This window comes from Hydra vulgaris, chromosome 02 (assembly GCF_038396675.1).
Source record: "Hydra vulgaris chromosome 02, alternate assembly HydraT2T_AEP".
NCBI classification, from domain to species: Eukaryota; Metazoa; Cnidaria; class Hydrozoa; order Anthoathecata; family Hydridae; genus Hydra; species Hydra vulgaris.
The window spans coordinates 71,426,098-71,445,398 of record NC_088921.1 but is presented as its reverse complement, the minus strand read 5'-3'; the positions used below and the strand labels follow the sequence as shown (position 1 = coordinate 71,445,398).

Here is a 19,301-nt window from a genome sequence, read left to right as displayed (position 1 = left end):
GGTCTTCGTTTTTTTGAAAAATCAAAACCTCATTTTGAGTCATAATATCTTTCGCTAACCGTTTACTTGACCCACATAGTATGTGACCGGGACCCCGGCCCCGGCTAAAAACAGAGGTTTTTGCAAACCTGGCTCCGTCTAAACAAACACAATTTACAGGGGTTACTAGCCGGAACTGGATTTTTGTTGCTGTTGTTGTTGTTGTTGCTGTTTTTTTTATTTTGTTTGAGTTAAAATTTGTTATGAAAGTTTAAGAAAATATAAGAAAAAGTTTTAAAAATAATATATACAAATGTAATATAATTCATAAATATTTCCAATGACAAATAAGAAAGAAAAAAGATCAGATGGATATATGGTGTCTTTAAAAGATAGGAAAAGAAGCAATGATCTTAGAGAGAGTAATTATATTTATAGTGTGCATCAGAGAAGATGGTAATGATGCCAACGATTAAAATGATGATGATGATCATTGTCATCATAATCATCTTAATCATCATCATCAACTGTGTGCTTGATGATGATGATGATCATGATGATGATGTAGAGATGATAATGATGATGATGATGGTGGTGATGATGATGACGATGAGATGATATATATACCTTTATATAAAATGTATCATGAATTTTAAATAACAATAGTATATTTGATGCGGTAGTGGTAGAGCGCTCGCTTCATAAGCGAGAGGTTCTGAGTTCGATTCCCACCACGTCCCTGGGAGTACCGCGCTCAACTTGTTCCTCCGCGCAGCGGCCTTGTTCGTCAAGGTTCGTGTTTCGGAGTTATAGAGTTGGGAGAGGGTTATAACCACAAGTACCATCCTCATCTCTAGTGGCTTTCTTGGCCTTGGGGAGGTAAATTACAAAAAAAAAAAAAAAAAAAATTTATAAGGAATATCAATATTAATGCAGCCCCTGTCACAAACCCGGACCTGGCTATGTTTTATCAAACCCGGCCTCGGCCCTGATCAAATATCAACCCCGGTCGCTTACTAGACCCACAGTTTGTAGCCTAATTAGATTTTATTACAACGTTTTGTTACTACTAACTAGTTCTCGCGACTAAGCAAAACTATGAAAATATTTTATCTTATAATTATATTATGCATGCTATATATGATTGTGTTTGTTTTACATATATGATATGTTTGTTTTAGATATATAACAATAACCTTACTATTAACATACAACTTATATTTGTCTTGATTGGGTATACAACAATATTTTTATATATCTTATTAAATCAATGGATGATAAAATATTTCAAAAAATTCTTCAAGATGAACCGTTGGAGGAAGAATATTTATAATGGAAAACAATGTTATAAAGGTATATAAAAAATTTATATAGTTGTTTAGATTTTTTTAAATAAGTGTTACTTCTTTTTGAACATATGATTTTTGTATAAGTATTATAAAATGTCATATTTACCTATTATAGAATCTTATATATCAGATGACCAATGGTCATCTGAAAAATAAGATTTTTTAACATGCATCTGTTTTGTGCAAGAGCTAAATAAAATTATAACTTAAAGTGAATTCCTAAATAAAAAGATAAGTAACGTATTCTGAAACTTTCTTATTTTTGTTTAACAATTACCTTTTTTTTTAATTTTATGTAGACCGTTTATCTCTATGAATTTTTGACACCAGACAATTAAAAGTTAGAAATTAAACAGTTAAGCATTTAGATAAAGAAAAAAGATATCATTAATAAAAAAAAGTATTTTAAGTGGTCACAAATTGCTATTGTCTGAAAGAAGTTGGCAATCTTGAAATTTTTGAATTAAGGAAATTGCAATGGTTTTTTTTTAGGTATTAGATAATTATTGCTTGTTAAATTAAATAATTTTTAAAAATAAAATATTTCACTTATAACTATTTAGTTGTAAATTTAAAACGCCAGATTATTTAAATGCTATGTAATCAATGAGTTGAAACTTAACTTACAACTGATTTTAAACTTTTTTATATTTAAATTACTTGCAAACCAACGTTATTGAAAGAAATTTATTTTTCTAAATCTATCTTTGAATTTTCTTAAATTTTGTATATTATTTTTTGTGTAATTGAACATGTCTTTTAAGCACTCACTAGGACTAGTATTTAAAGTTATAATTTCCCAAAACTAATCAAATTACCATCAGACTAATTAAATTTTTTTATTTTATTCAAAAAGTTGTTCAAAAACCGTACTATATAGAGTTAAATTAAAAAACTGTTCTCAAAGCATGATAAACTTTACTAAGAGTTTTATTTTTTAAAAAGGCATTTTTTTAAATTCATTATTGTGATTTTTTTTAATTGACTATTTTTGAAACGTTGGCAAAATATTATAAAGATATTTTTGTTTGAAAGTTAGTGAATTAATTGAATATTAAATGTTAAATAAAAATAAGTAAGACTTATTTTTATTTCAAATAAAATACTTATTTATATTTAATATTTATTTTAAATGAATAATTATTTTAAATAATTTTTTTTTTTCATAATTATATATATTAAATAATTATTTCAATCAAGTATTAAATAATTATTTCAATAAAGTATTATATAATGCCTTGTTTATGAATCGTTTAGTTCTTTGCATTTCAATAAAGTAGTTATAATGCCTTGTTTATAAATTGTTTATTTCTTTGCAAATCAATGTTTAGTTCTTTGCAGTTCAATTCTTTCCAGTTCTTTTCAACTTCAATTGAGTTCTTTTTATTATGCAAATGTAGTGGTTATTTACAAAATATGACAAAATTTAACTTTTAGTTGAAATTAAAAGATTATTAGTACCTTGTGTACTTTAAAAATGATCTCTAACACTAATTAGTTTACACTATGTTACTCTATAAATTTTTAATGATGTTGAAATTTTTTTGTAATGTTTAGCATTTTTATTTTTTATGATATAATTTTTTTTTAACTTTTGAATTCTTTTCATTATTTTCAAGTCTATATTTATATACAAATCATTATCACCATAAAATTTTCTATTATAATCTATCTTCAAAAAAATTAAAGAGGCAGGAGGAGAGCTGCTTTTTCCCCCACAAAAATCAAACAATCCAACAAATTTGAGTTGATTCAACTCCTGTTTAATACGTTTTCTATAAGTCAGATGCCAAATTTTATCAATTTTTTCAATCAGGACTAAGGGCTCCAAGGTCAAAGTTGATAGACTCCAGAATATTCTTTTTTTTAATCTTTAATTAAAAACTAAGCTAAACTAAACCTAAGAGAATTTAAAAAAAAAAAAACCCAAAAAATAAAAATAATAAAAAGCAGTTTTTTTTCAATTACATGTAATCTTATTTTTTATAGATGTTTAATATAAATATTTCAAAATTGTTTCTATGGTTAATTGTATGAACAACAACAACTTTAAACAACAGTTTTGTTAAAGCAAAATTAGTGCTAAAACTAACGTCATGTATCCTCAAATTGTCCTGTCTAAACACTCTGTAATAAAAAGTACTGGTTTCTACCACCATTAAAATAACTTTTTAAATGGTGGCAACAGTTTTGTTTTTCTAAATATGGTTTAAAAATTACTAATAATACTGCAGTAAAATTAATTTTTTATACAATATAAAAAAATTAATATTAGTCCAACTAAAGTTTTTTTTAAGTTTCTTATTTCAATTTTTGCATACTCAAACATAAACAAAATGTTGTTACACTCAAGTGATGAAATAAAATTAATGTAAATAAATAAAACAGTTTCATTATTTTGTTATCTATGTTATAATATACATAAACCTCTGTGATTGGCAATGCAGGTAATGTTTCTTCCACTGGAATCTTTTTTTCGATACCTAAAACGGCTAAATTGAATAAAAAAGATTAATACCTATATTGAAATTAGATCTTTTTTTCAAACTCATTTTTATGATTCAGTTTCAATTGTCCTCAAATCAACTTCATTTGTTTAAAAACAGTTACTTTAACAGTTTTTGTTAAAATATTTTAGTGTTAATTTATAATATAGTACTTAATATTATTTGTGTGTGAAATAATACTAATAATACTAGATAATAATACTTAGTGTGTGTCTTGTTAGTGTGTATGTGTTGTGTATAATATAGTACTTAGTATTCTTTGTGTGTGGGATAATACTAATAATACTTAGTGTGTATGTTGTGTTTTATTACTTATTTTAGAAGTATTTATGAAAAAAATTTAAACTATACCTTCTTTGATTTCTTCAACCAAAGTTATGTTTTTTGAAGAACAATCTTGATCCTAATTTATTACAAAAAATTGTTTTTGAGCCAAAAATATATCAATAACTTTATCTTGGTTAATTAAGAATACTAAATCTAAAAATCGCATCATTTTTTTTTTGTTTTTAAACTAAATCCTAAACTGATTTCATATATTATACAGTAGTGGTGTAGTGGTAGAGACTAGCTTTGTTTCAGTGACGAGCTGAGTTTCTCAGGCATTCCATCTATAAAATTTTTTTTTTAGTTTAGTTTTTTTATTTTTTTATTCTGTGGTTACAACCCTTTCCCAGCTCTTTAACTTTAAAACACAAACCTTTGTAAAATAGGCAGCTGTTAAGCCAATTAGTTTGGCCAAGTTACTACCAGCAACCCAATTACAAGTTGGACCCAGTACTACCAGTGACATAGTAACAATTGAACTTGGAACTTCTTTGCAAAGCAAGGGCTTGACCACTACTCCACTATTATATTGACCACAACACCACAATTACATTAACGTAAACATTAATGTAACATACAAATAAAATTAGAACACTTTTTTTGTATTTCAAGCTAAACAAACTTAAACCTCTAAGCTTGTATTATGAAATGACGAGTTAGATATTGCACATTCCACACAAAAATCGATGTTTAAATCTGTAAAACAGTTTCAGAAAACAATATTTTTCCATGTTATGATTAATTCCTAAACTTTTTTCTATAAAAACTTTTTTTAAAAGATATACCTTCTGATGGTTCACTATCTGGTGCATTATTTTTTAATGTAGAAGAACAAGCCTATATACATATAGATATAGATATATATGTAAACAACTTTAAAATGTATTCTACAAAATAGAGTGCTCAATGTTCTTTAAAGAACAGAGCAATTATAAATTAATTTATATATTATATATTTACGTATATATATATATATAAATTAATTTATATATATTTACGTAAATAGGTAAATATGCATTTATTTATTTTCTTTGTTGAGGATAACAGGATATGTAAATTTAGGACCCTAATATCAATAAAGTATCTTATGAAAACTCTATTCATAAGTACTTAGCAATTTTGAAATCCTAGATTAACATTACATGGGTTTGCTGAACATATGAACATATACTTTTTCACGTCTTTTTTAGTTCTGCTGTTATCAATTTGATGTTGTTTTACCAATCACAAACTGATCAACTGAGTTAATGGCAGAGTTGGTAAGATTGATTTAAACTTGTAAAGATAATGCACAGCTTTTGTTTTACTTTTAGAGAGTTTGCTAATTTAAATTCTGTCATAATGTTATCATTGAAATCTGATTGCCAGATTAATTAAACACTGCAGTTTTTATTTTAAAACATTTCTCAGGAAAGCTGTATATACACATATACACATATATGTATATACACATATACACATATGTGTATATGTGTATATACAGCTTTCCTGAGAAATGTTTTAAAATAAAAACTGCAGTGTTTAATTAATCTGGAAATCAGATTTCAATGATGACATTATGACAGAATTTAAATTAGCAAACTCTCTAAAAGTAAAACAAAAGCTGTGCATTATCTTTACAAGTTTAAATCAATCTTACCAACTCTGCCATTAACTCAGTTGATCAGTTTGTGATTGGTAAAACAACATCAAATTGATAACAGCAGAACTAAAAAAGACGTGAAAAAGTATATGTTCATATGTTCAGCAAACCCATGAAATGTTAATCTAGGATTTCATGGGTTACATGTGTATATACAACTTTTCCTTTTCAATAATTAATTTTTTATAAAAACTTTAAAGTTTCTAAAAATTTTTTGGATGTTAATGCAGGATTTCAAGTTTACATTGTATGGGTTATTACTAGCATGTACTGTCGCCCTTGAAAAGGATTATCATATTCATAGTAATATTATCATTAGATATTTCATTGGCATTTGGGTCCTAAACTGAAAAACTGCAATAAAGCTAAAGTAAAAGAACATAAAATTATTTATTGTACTTTTTTTATTTATTTGCTGTTTTAATAGAGATACTAGATAATTAATAATTGCAAAATTTTTTGTTTCAGTGCTTGTTTCGACAAAAGCTTTTAATTTTAATTAAAACTAATAACTGGTTTATTATTTTACTTAAGTCTTTTATTTAATATCATTATTAATATATTATTAAATGGAATTAATATCTCTTGATTGTCTAAACTTATAAAAATAAGAATAAAGTAACACTAAAATTGAAGTAATGTGGACATAAGCAAAAATTAAATAGGATTTTACACTTCTGCAAGTTTTAAATAGTATGGAATGACTTATTTTCTACTTTAAAGAAAAAACTTGTTTAAAGAAAAAACTTGTTTTTTGCAAATTCATTGTAATGAACCATAATTTTAATGATTTAGTTTGTGGTAATTTACTTAAAGCTTAAACTTAGATCACTATATATTTTTTAATTAAACATGTATTTTTATATTTTCCAATTCAATAAGATAGAAACACAAACCTCAGAACTTGTTAAATTAGCTATAGCAATTTTCAGAAAAAAGTGTTTTTCTTCATTATCTAAATCTATAAAAAAAAATCATTTTTAATAGGCATAATATACATTAAAATAGAAAAAAATGTAATGGTTTTCTATAAAAATTTAACATAAAAAAACCAAAGTTAAATAGAAGTAAAAACTCTTATAAAAAATAAATTCACTCATATCATACTAAGCGATTATAGCTATTTTGAGGGTTGAGAAGCAATACCTTGTATCTGCCAAAAACTAAACTATTCAGGAGAGGATTTAAATGGTTAGATCTATACTACAACAAACCATGTAAACTTTTTTTAAATATATATGATACAAGGTGTTGCAGAATAATTTAGAAATGGTTTAATACAGCAAACCTCAAGTATCATTATAACCATCATTATAAATAGTTTTTTGAAAAATTTCTAGCTTGTTAAAAAGTAATTGTATTTTTTATTTATATTTATATTATGCAAATCTGTCAAATCAAAAATTTGTGTCAAACCATAGAAAAAATTGCTACATTAAAGTAAATTTTTTAAACAATACCTAGTTGGGTTTCGTCATCTAATTCAGTGTCCTTTGTTATAGAAAAACAATTGTGAACCTAAATATTTATGTTTATTTATAAATGTTTATGTTTATTTATTTTAATAAAAAGAAAGCTTTAATTTACATGTTATGTTTGAAATTTATAAAATGTCAATACTTGTTTATTGCTAGAATAAATATTTTTTGGTGCTCTTCTTTTAATTTTTGCATTCTCAATGCAAAAATTACATAATCAAATATAAACAAAATGCTTACTTTTTGCATACTTAAATATAAACACAATGTGGTTTTGTTTAAAAGATAAAAAAGCGAAAATAAATAAAAAAGTTTCACTATTTTTTTATCTATGTTATAATATACACCCACCTCTGTAATTGGCGATATTGATAATGTTTCTTCCAATGGAATGTTTTTTTCAATACCTAAATCTGTTAAATTAAATAAAACAGATTAATACATATTTTGAAATTAGATCTTTTTATTCAAACTCATTTTATTGTCAATTTTTCAATCTCATTTTAATGTCAAATTCAGAGTGTTGTTTTTTATTTTATCAATTTCTAGTAAAAACTTTGAAATTTTTGTGAAAAGAATTTAAACTATACCATTTTTGATTTCTTCAACCAAAGTTATGTTTTTCGAAGAACTATCTTGGTCCTAGTTTTGAATATTATAACACACTTATTATTTTTTTAACTGAAAAGTTTACTAAAACTAATAAAAATTTAAGTTAAGAATTTATCAAGAACTGTTTCTTGGTTACCGGACACAATATCTAAAAATTACATCATTAACTTTTGTGTCTTTTTACTAAATCATAAACTGATCTTATATATTATGTAGAGACCTTGTTCAAATATATTTTTAGTTTTGGAGTTAAAGAGTTAGGAGAGGATGGTACACACAGTATTAAAAAAAGGAAAAGAGTAGCCTATTCGACAATAGAGACCCTTTGACCTTGGTGAGATAAACAGAAAAAAAAATTAATAAAGCATATGTGATGGTCCTCCATCAACTGTTATCTCGCTCTTTAACTCTATTTTTTGTTTTGAATGTAACTCCAACTTAATAGTGGTTGCTTGCAGCTTTGTTGAGAGTGAATTTGATTAGAAAAAAATAATAATAAGAAGAAGAAGCAGGTTTTACTTTTCTGGTCTCTGTTATAGCTGACTTAGTGGCACAAGACATGTTTAAGACATCTAAAATGTGTTTTAAAACTTATTAATATATTTTATAAACATATAAAACAGGTCTTGTGCCCTTAAGAGACAGAAACATAATTTCAGAAATTAAATTTTAGTCTATTTTTAAATATATTTCATACATCATTTTTACATAGTGGTTTACCTTTGATTTATTTCTTTTTTGTTGTTTTCTTTTAAACTCCTGTAAAGACGTAAAGAAGTAGATGTCAAAAAAAGTTTAATATAATTTTTAAAATGTATTTTTAAAATTTACCTCAGGATGCCATGATAAATTATCAACACCATAGAAATACAGTATTTCTTCATTTGGTTCAATATCTTTTAATGCAAACAAGCATAATGATGGAGTGTTTTTGATTAAAACTTTTTTCATCACAGCTTTCGGAAAATATTTAGAATCATTAATGTAACGTCCAACATAATTTAAATGTAATGTGGCATCAATACTAAACAATTTCAACAAAGTTATTATGTTCTCACCATCAATTTTTTTAACACAGTATAATTCAATAAAATTTATAGTTACCTGTATTCAATATTATTGTGTATAAAGTCATAAACGTAGCTACCAGCGTTTGTTTCTTCGTAATGTTTTATTTTATCATTCATTTCCTTTTTTGGCACTAAGTCTCCTCTATATTGAGCAATGAACTGACCTTTATAAATTTTTTCAAAAGAAAAGACGCCAAAACCTTTATTTAAAAATGACAAAGATATAAAGAAGTTTTAACAGCTCTTTACAAATCATAAAATAATTTGGAAAGCAATACTGTACATTTTATTGGTACACCTTTAGCATTTATTTGACTTTAGGACACCTTTGGAATTTTATTTTATTTTTATTGGGACATCTTTGTTCTATTATATATATTTATATAATATAAATATATGTGTAAGTGCGTTATCTCAAATTGCCACTTCGTTTTGATTTAGCTGCTTTTTTTTCTTTCAAAAGCTCCTTAAGGCATATAATCCCTTGTTTCTCCTATTTTAAAAATGTTAATCTATTTTTAGTATTTCCAAAGAATCATAATTTTCAATTGTTGTAAGCAAAATCAAATAATTAAATAAACAGGTCCTTTATTGTAAAAATTAGCTTTAATCATCCAAATTATAATTGAAAAAAACGTTGGAAAAATATCAAGTTATGCAATTTTATGATAAATTGAAACACATTAATAAAAATAATACTCTATTTACCTTTTGTTTTGTCTATTAGTTTTTTGTATAAATTCTCTGGGTCTTTTTCCATTTCTATATAGCTCTTTGCAGTTTCAATTGGAGAAAGGCGTCTTTTCTGTAAAAAGTGTTTTTGAATTATAATTTTATTATTATCTATATTTTTATATTAATACTTTTTTTAGAATCAAATTATTAAATTAATTTTTTTTTTGACATAAAAAGCATTTTTTTTTTTGAATGTTGCTTCAAAGTGTTTTAAAGGTATGTTTTTAACACCAAGTTATTTTGTGTGTAAATAAAAATAAAGGTGGGGTTAGTATATTTTAAAATGGCATAAGGTATTAAGTTATACATAAAGTAAGTTATCCCAAAAAACAATTTTTTTTAGTTTTGGTGGATTCAAAATATCTGTTATTTGATAAATATTAGATCAATAAAGTATACCAGAAAAATGAATTTTTATGCTTAAAAGCTTAAGTGTATTGAATTGTTTTTAAAATCTAAACTTTTAACAATCAAAAAAAAATTAATTTATAAAAATTTCTAATTATGTTCTGAGTTAATTTTTTATGATTACATCATTTATTCAAATTGGTATAATAAAAAAAACATGTTTTGATACAGATGTATGAATGTTTTGTTTTACTAATCAGATTCTTATTAAAATGCACCCTTATCAAATATGTTTTAAAAAATCCTTCGAAAAGGGTACACTTATTAAAGTAAATATTGCAGTCCAAATCAATATTATTTATTTATTTTGAAGAGAACTGTGATTTATTGTGAAAAATTAAATAGAAAACTGTAAATAAACAAATACTGTAAAATACTTGAAATTATATTAACTATTATATACTGATAGCGTATTTAACAAAGTTTTGTTCATTGTTTAACCTCCGATTATTTTAACCGTTTTGAAATTGCATCTAGTCTATTGAGAAAACAATGGTACAAATATTTTATTAAATGTCCATTCTTGATCCACAATAGTTACAAAGAATGCAAAGTTAATCTAAAATCAAAATGTTTTTATGTTTTCATCTGAAGTAGAAGAAAATATTACGTCTAGTTTCATCTGACCAAGTGGTCTTTCCTCACACAATAACCTTCCCAAACAGCGACAACTATTTTTATTATAGTAATTTATATCATTCCATGGATGGAATGATATAAATTACTACAATAAAAATAGTGTTGAGTTTTTACTTCACCTTGTTTTCAATATTTCATGGTTTTTATATTCATAGATTATTATTTTTATTTATTATTAAGTTATTTTTCAATTTTTAGGAAATTTAACAAAAAATACTTACACTGATAAATTCACTTCCCTTTTCATTTATTGAATGAAACGCTTTCAATAGCTAAAACATTAAAAACATTTATTGTAACCTTTTTATTAATATTTTTAAGTTGTTTTTTTAATTAGTTTAATTAAATTTTATTATAAAATAATATTTTAATTATATTTTGCTAGTGCTAAATATTACATTATGTATATTAGCGCTTATAGGAATTTTAGGTTTCCAATTTTTAACTCTAAACTGTTGTGGAATCACAGATGTCAAGTATGTCTGTGAAATCACAATACTATTAGCTTAATTGCTTCCCAAGAGTTTACAATGTGTTCCTTTTTTTTAATTTTTTTTTAGAATATTAATTTTATGTCATATTCTTATTTATAACATTCTTATTTTGTAAATTTTATTGTACAACTCATAGGAAATGTGTTTTTTTTATCAGAAAGTCTCTTGGAAATCTTTAATATGTAAAAATATTTTGATAGTTACAAATTAAAAAAATCATTTACACTTTTCATTGATAATCTTTCTTCTGGTGATGATTTCCAACCTAATTTTATTGCTTTTGTTATTTTTTTAATATCTTTTTCATTGTTTTTGTAAAGAAAACTAAGTATACAAGTATCTGGTCTTTCATTGTTTTTAATGGCTTGGAGGAGTAAAACATCATTGATTATAGGAAGATTTTTTTCTTGAAATAAAAAAGGCATAAATGTCAGTTAACACCGAAAGTTTATTTGTATTTCGATCTAAAAGCTCTGGCGCTACATAACATATTGTTATTCCTTTTAAGCTGTCATTGATAGTGCATGTGACTGTGTTTTTTATTGTTGTCATATCACCAAAATCTGATATTTTTATTATCAAATTTTGAATGGAACCACAGACCAACATGTTAGTTGGCTTAATGTCTCTATGTATAATGTTTTTTTCGTGGAGGTACATTATTCCTTCGCAAGCTTGCGTTAAATATGATGTTCTTTCAGTTAAATTAAAGTATTCATTGTCATTAAAAATATTTATTAATTCTTTTAGAGAATAGACAAAAGTGTCATGGACATGAACACAGCATATTTCAAAACACAGAGCTGTTGGTCGAACACTGTACCCAATAAAGTTAACAATATTTTTATGCCAAATTTGTCTTAGCTCTTCACAGACTGTAAAAACTTGTTTTTTTGAAAACTGTGTCTTGAAAACTTTTACTGCTAACTGCTGTTTCCTTATGTTTGATTGGTATACTTTAGCAGCGCTGCCTTCACCAATTAGCTGGTCAAAGTTAATTGATAGTTCTGGGATCTCCAGGTGTTGCACTTTTTTTTCCAATTCGCTAATTTTAAAAGTAAAAAAACTCATTTTTTTTCAGATACAAACTGTACAAAGTTAGCTGTGTTGATAAATCAGGTTGCTGATCAGACAGCTGATGCACAATCCAAATAGCTAAAGAAATAAAATGTCATATTCAATTAATAGTATTTTCAATCATTGAAACATCTTAAAATCATTTTTTTTTTAAACATGTTAAGGTGAATGTTTATAAAAAAAGAAGCTAAGTTTCTGCTATTTTAATAAGCTATATATATTTTGGGATTTGGTGATTTTTTTCTTGTTACAATATAGGGTATTTTTTATAGAAAAATTTCAATTTATAAATCCAAAATAATATTTTTTTAAAAACACACATAAAACTATTTAATTCAAGTGTGGCTTTTGGTCAAATGCGCATTTTTTAACAGCTGTTTTATCATAATTTCAATAGGATTTAATATGCTGTTATTAGTTTTTATACTTGATTTATAGTGAGAAATAAATGAAAAGCTCGTTTTCGACATCAAAATTTGCTGGATCAAAGATTTTCGAAGCCTGTTTACACTGAAAGTTTTTGTTTTTATCAGTGACTGAAGTAATTATTTTCTAATTTTTAAGGCCTATTTTCACTAAATTTTTTTTTAGTTTTTAGATATAAATTTTTTGTTGATAACAATTAAAAATTAATATATGGGGGGTGGGGGATCTTAATAAACTTAGGATGGATGGTTTAATAACTTTTGGGAAATTTATTAAATTTCCCAAAAGTTATTAAACTTTCTCCCTCCCCCATTTTATCAAAGACTCAAGATTTTCTTTTTATCTATTATTTTATATGTTTTTATCTTTTTTTTTTGATTTAACTCTACCAATTAAAAAAAAAATCAAAAATATATATAATGATCAGATGAAAAGATAATTGTATTATTACCCGACTAAATCAGCTTTTAGTTTGTTTAGTCGGTAATAATAAAATTTTTTAGTTACAATTACATTTTTTAGTCAGTCCGCTTGCATATTTTGAAACCCTATACATACTCAGAAAAAGCAGAAATATGAGCAATCTGATTTGCTGATTTTGAAAGAGAGGCAAGTGCGCTTTTGTTGAAAAATATAATTAAAATCAAAGCAAGCAGATTTAAGAAATAAATTTCAAAGAAATGATAAACTAAGTTTATCAATACAAGTCTTGTTTTATTTATTTTATTTTAGTACTCTTTAGAGCATTTAATATCAAAATCAATCGGTATCAAAATCTGTTTGAACAAGAGAACTTTCACTCGTAAAATCTCAAATTTTTAATAAAGTTTATCTGGTCATGGAGATTTTATCTGTTGTTAATTGTATGCAATAAAAAATGTTTTTAAAATAAATTAGAAAAAATCTATAAATGTGTTTCTCATAAAATATATTGTCCTTGGCCTTGAAGCATACTCAAATACAAAGTTTATACACAGTTTTACCAGACTACTGGTGAAGATATGCAGTTTTACCAGACTACTGTTGAAGAACTTTATTTATTTGATTATAAAGTGTCGAGCATTAGAGTCGTTGATTATAAAGTGTCGAGCATTAGAGGGTTTTCAAAAAGAAAATTGTACTGATTGCAAAACTAGCTTACATAAGCCACATGAATATATGATTTCTAAGAAGATTTTGTTTTCCTATATTGTTTCAACCTTAATTTTGATGAAACTGATATCTTTTTTATTACATAACTCTAATAAAACATCATCCTTAAACCATTAAACACTTTGTGAAGATTTAAAAGGTTTGGCAGGCTACCTTTACTTATATAAAAAAGATGAATTTTGGATATTGACACTCTATTTGGAAATTTAACAAAATAAGTAAGTTTCATGTTTTCCTTTTGAACAGTAATTGTTTGTACAGTTGCATATAAACACTGACATTACTAGCAAAAAAAATTATTGATGGATTATGGCATCAAAAAAATGCAAATGGTTGTGTCCTTTTTTTTGTATTGTAATAATTGAAAAAAAATTAAACTAAAAAAACTAAGTTATAAAAATTAGACAAATTTATTGAAAAAGAGTAATGAATAAAAGATAATAAAATTATTAGAAAACGGAACTGATTTTTTGACAAACCTAACTAAAGCCATTTTAGGTTAAACAGCAATGTTTTTTTGTTTAAGCTAAAATGGCTTTAGTTAGGTTGTAGCCTTTAAGTTTAGTAAAAATATATATTTATTGTAGTAAAATTATCTGAGGTATCATTATTATGAGGTATCATTATTCTTGAGCTAACAAGTTTTTATTTTAGCTCTTTAAAAGTATTTAATGTAAAATAATGTTATATGATAATGTATTAAGTATAAATTTATTAAAGTTTATTCTTTCATTTAAAATGATTTAAAATCCATTGCTGTTAGAGGGTAATTTTTCGTATTTTCTTTACCAATCGTAGAATACAAAAACCAGTATTTTGTTCAATTTAACAACTATAATCTAACAAACATGTGTTTTGTATGTAAATTCTTTAAATATGTAATAATGTAAGTTCTTTTAATGTGTAATAATTTAAATTCTTTTAATATGTAAGTTCTTTAAATAGTACATTCAACATGATTTTGCATGTGTGCAATTTTCTTTTTTCTACCTCTTTACCCTTAGGTTTCCATTAAGGTGGGCATGTTAAGAGTTATTCCATTAGGTGATTAACTAACTTTTTGCAATTACTATATACTATAAATACAAATATTTGGCAATTTAAACATCAATTTTTTTCTGATAATTTATAATGCTACAACGTTTTTTAATCTGTTAATTACTTGTTAATTATAAAAACCTTTTATTTTTATAGAGTTAAACATTTAAGTTTTTGCAAAAAGAAAATTTTTACTGATGTTCTAAAGAATTAGCTTACATGTTCCATGTGAATCTTTTTAACCTAAATTTTGAGAAGGCTGGTTAGGGGAACTTCTAAAGGAATACTTTTAAATTCTCCATAAAAGTGTGGTATGTTAAGAGTTATTTTTTTACCAAAAGTTTTGGTAATCATTTCGCTATATCAAAACAAACTTGTAGACATCAGGTCATAGACTTAATGCTACACTGTTTTGTTAATCTTTTATTGCAATACAATACTTAGGCCAATCCAAATCAGCTATATGCTTACAATCGCTTTTAATTTGAGAATATTGCAAATTACCTAGGCTAGCTATAACAACCAACTACCAATTTTCTCAAAATTAAAGTTTTAGTAATGTATATAATTTATATATTATATAATTTATATCTTAATTACTCCAATTAAGACAAAGTTCTGAAAAGCTATAAGGTAATTTTATTTTTATATTTTTCTAGCTGAATGATAGAACTGAATGTGAAAAAAGTTATAGCAAGTTACTAATATTCTATTTATTTTATTGAATTATAAAACTGTTTTGAAAAATCTATCGTATGAGAATCGCAGCATAGTCAAATTTCATCATTTGGTTTCATCGAAGTTATTAAAACCGTTATTAATTTTATATCACAATTATCAAAACCGTTAGAGAAACTAACTATTTTTTCAAAACCTTTGATTTTCAAGAAAATGTTTTGAAAAGCACGGATGTTTTGATTTGAAAAATTTTGTAAAAGTATAACTACTTTAATGAACAAAATTTTATAGAAAAATCAAATTTTCGGTTATTATTATTTGATTTTTTTATGCGATTATTTTTTTTTAATTTTTTTTTTGTAAGCATTCAATTCGCTTTTTGACATTTTTTTAATATTTTAACAAACGTGTAATGCCTCTATTTCAAAATCAATTAATCAGATTACGCTTCTTCTGAGCCTGTATAGGGTTTCACAATATGCAGCCCGCTTCATATAAACAGCCTCTTAGTTACGATTCTGTAAAATACACTTTTTATTTTTAACTTCGTTCGTTCGCGTTCCTTAAGTAGGAACTTCGTTAACTTCGTTAACGCGTTCCTTAAATAGGAAGAATCATACGCTATATACAAGTAAGTATTGTTTAATCTTAAATTATCATTTGAATCGTTTAAGTTTTATGTAGAAATGTTTAATAATTTAAAAATCTATATTAATTTTATGTAGAAATGTTAAGATTTATGAAAAATGCTAATAGAAATGTTTAATAATTTAAAAATGTTTAAGATATTTTGGTTCGGCTTTGTTTTTTAGAATTAATTTTTTTTTTATTATTAGTTTAAAAGATTGGAGCATTAATAAAGCTTAAGGTTCGTATCTATTTTTTTAATTGCAGTTTATATTGCATCTTCGCAGTTAACGAAAAAGATAATTTTTGTGTTTTATGCAAAAAGTCTAGGGCTTTGTTTGTATTTTTCGTTGTTTATTTATTTATTCAAATGTTTTTTCTTTTAAAAAAAAAATTTTTCTTTTTTAAAAAAGGAATAAATTTTATTATTTGTTTTCAAATAATATTTGTTAACAGACTTGTTTCAGTTTTCTATCGAGCTTACCAATTTTTCAGTATTGTTTTTTAAGTTATTTAATCCATCATAAAGTTTTTGTGATATCAGCCAGTGATAGTTCTAGTTAATTAAATTAAGTTGAAAAAAAGTAACAAAACAGTAACAGCTAAGTAAATTATTTATTTTTTCAAGAAGAAATAAAAACTTATTTCTTAAAATTTATGTTTAATTTGTATATTTTCTAAATTAAGAGCAATTATATTTATTTATGGAATGAATGAGTTATTTTATTTAAAATATTTATTTTATAAATAAAACACTGCATTGCTATATTTAATAGTGTTAAAGGTGCCTCATTCACGCAGTCTTTGCGCATTATATGTTTGAATATGTTACTGTGTTCACATTAAATATGTTTCATATATTCATAAAAGTTTTTATGCGGGGAGTGTTTTGATTTAGTTAGTTTTTTCTCAAAGTACCGTAAGTTTTATTAAGTCTCTAAGTTTGATTAGGTTATATAAAGATTTGTGTTATACGAAGAATACGCGATATTTACGTAATTATCGATAACCCTTAGTATGTCACGTATTGTTTCAATAGCCATCATAAGATGACATTTTAACTTCAGAGAAACAATTTTAACTTCAGAGAAACAAGTTTAATTTTTTTAGTTGATTAAGAGAGACCTGGCGTCAACATTTGCTAACATTGATCAATTTGAGGCAATCAAAACGGAATGAATCAAAACACAACAACAAAAGTATTATTTTAATATTGCTACCTTTTTCTGTACTTTAAAACGTTTTAAATTTTTAAACAAGTAAAATTAGTAGTAAGAATTCTTTAGTATATTGTTATAGTCATAAATGTATTTTTCCTGACTTTAATATCTTATTAACCTATCACGTTTAGTTTATTACCTCATTTATTAAGTTACCTTAAGTAATTGATTTTTCCATTTTGGCATTATAGAGTTATACCACTATTTTAGTATTTTAAATTCTCTATCGTTAGATATACCACAAATTTAATAAATTAATTATTAATGAGTTTTTTTGTAAAAAAAAACTTTTCAACGCAAATATTTGTTCATTATCTCAAAATGATGTTTTGGACATTTCCCTTGTATGCTGACGATATTAAACTCTTCATTATTTTATTAAATTGTTTTTATGATTGTATAGATCATTTTGAATGTTTTTACTTTTGCGATTAGTTTAGATATATTTTTAGTTGTGATTAAATTATCTTTAAGTAATCATTGTTAGCAAAGATTTTATTTATAAAATATTAATTTAAAAAAAAAATAAAAAAACTTGCAATAAAAAAATGTTTTCCTAATCGTTTTTCTTATCATTGCTTCTTTTTATAAGTTAAGTGTTAATATATGAGGCTAATGATTAGTTGCATTGAGACTTTCTTGCTTCTCCACTATCGTATTATATATTGTAAACATGTTATTGATATTGCTTTTTTTTTTCTTTTTTTTTTTAGGAGTTTGGATATATATAAAGACAAAATTTAGCGACAAACTTCGAGAAAATCTACAACTTAAATATACTGAATTTTTAAAATATCTGCTGAATTAAAAAAATGATATGTGACTGACTGCCGTGTTATTATTCAAGGGCTAGATTGTAATACTTGTCTTTTTTAGCAAAATGGCTTATATTTATCCATATATATTATATATCATCATTATACTTTAAAATGCGTTTAAAAAAATTAGAAGAAATGCTTCAGCGGCAAACAAGTTGTCATTCTTATATAATACGTGGAATATGAAAAACTTTTCAGCAGATTTGTCTTTATTTCTTAGCAGAAATATGTTTTATGTCCTTTTTTCGATATTTTGAAAACGTAACGTTATATTTTGCAAAATTTCAATCCAAATGAATCCAAGTCTATTTTTTTGATAATAGTAGGAGCGCGTTTAATATCTGGGGTTGTCCCGTCAATTAATAAAATAAAGAATTTTGAGCACCACCACCATTGTATAATTTGACCCTTAAATTAACCGTTAAAGTGAAGATCTAACCATTTCTTTTTACATTTTTATTATTACCATAAATATGAATAAGGGATCGTTCATAAAGTACATACGCTCGGAGGGGAAGATGGGGTTTGCAATTGGCGTAAATAAGATGGCCAGTGGGTCAATCATAAAAGTAAGTAGACTAAATTTTTTTTAAAATATCACAAAATGTTGGGTGGATGTGTTAAAAGCGGAGGTACTTTTAGGGAGGAAGAAGCATTTTCCCATACACAAAAGAGCGTATGGGAAAATGCGGGGAGGGGAGGTCGAATTAAAAGCGTTCGCGCTTTATGAACAACCCCTGAATATTAGGGAATAATTAATATCAAAAATATAAACAAAATAATGATTTTGTAATTACTTCTTAAGTTCTAATTTATAAACTATCAAAGCTAAAAAAAATTTGTAAAAAGTGTGGTTTGGCTTTAGGCACGTCCATTAATTTATCATGTAGATAGATTTAAAAATAATTAACTTAAAAGGTATTTTAAACGCATATATATGTTTATTTAAATATATTATAACATATATATGTTATAATATATATAAATATATTACTTTATTAATTTCTTTTATTAACGCATATATA

The 19,301-nt window shown here is 24.9% G+C and overlaps 1 protein-coding gene and 2 long non-coding RNA genes across 6 annotated transcripts; 1 reads left to right on the top strand and 2 right to left on the bottom strand.

The window, feature by feature from the left end:
* Positions 1-3,755: 3,755 nt before the first annotated feature.
* Positions 3,756-5,013, bottom strand: LOC136076606 (uncharacterized). The gene is made up of 4 exons (XR_010636420.1): positions 4,948-5,013; positions 4,791-4,858; positions 4,187-4,238; positions 3,756-3,820 (listed from the first exon to the last, which is right to left on the bottom strand). It is a non-coding gene; the product is annotated as an uncharacterized LOC136076606 (long non-coding RNA).
* A 337-nt stretch (positions 5,014-5,350) lies between these two features.
* LOC136077152 (uncharacterized) lies at positions 5,351-18,375 on the top strand. 2 transcript variants are annotated; one of them, XR_010636866.1, is made up of 4 exons: positions 5,351-5,421; positions 16,448-16,479; positions 17,349-17,437; positions 18,172-18,375. It is a non-coding gene; the product is annotated as an uncharacterized LOC136077152 (long non-coding RNA). The 2 variants fall into 2 exon arrangements; XR_010636865.1 differs by lacking the exon at positions 5,351-5,421 and adding an exon at positions 15,844-16,242.
* On the bottom strand, positions 7,631-12,420 carry LOC136077151 (histone-lysine N-methyltransferase Set8-like). Of its 3 annotated transcripts, XM_065791856.1 has the most exons (7): positions 11,465-12,420; positions 10,968-11,018; positions 9,673-9,769; positions 8,999-9,164; positions 8,726-8,918; positions 8,615-8,653; positions 7,642-7,695 (listed from the first exon to the last, which is right to left on the bottom strand). In XM_065791856.1, the coding sequence occupies exons 1-7, from the start codon at positions 11,663-11,665 to the stop codon at positions 7,690-7,692; spliced, it is 753 nt and encodes a 250-aa protein (XP_065647928.1). In that variant the 5' UTR covers positions 11,666-12,420; the 3' UTR covers positions 7,642-7,689. The 3 variants fall into 3 exon arrangements, with proteins under 3 accessions (XP_065647929.1, XP_065647928.1, XP_065647927.1); XM_065791857.1 differs by lacking the exon at positions 8,615-8,653 and having other exon boundaries at positions 7,631-7,695; XM_065791855.1 differs by lacking the exon at positions 7,642-7,695 and having other exon boundaries at positions 8,044-8,653.
* Positions 18,376-19,301: the final 926 nt, after the last annotated feature.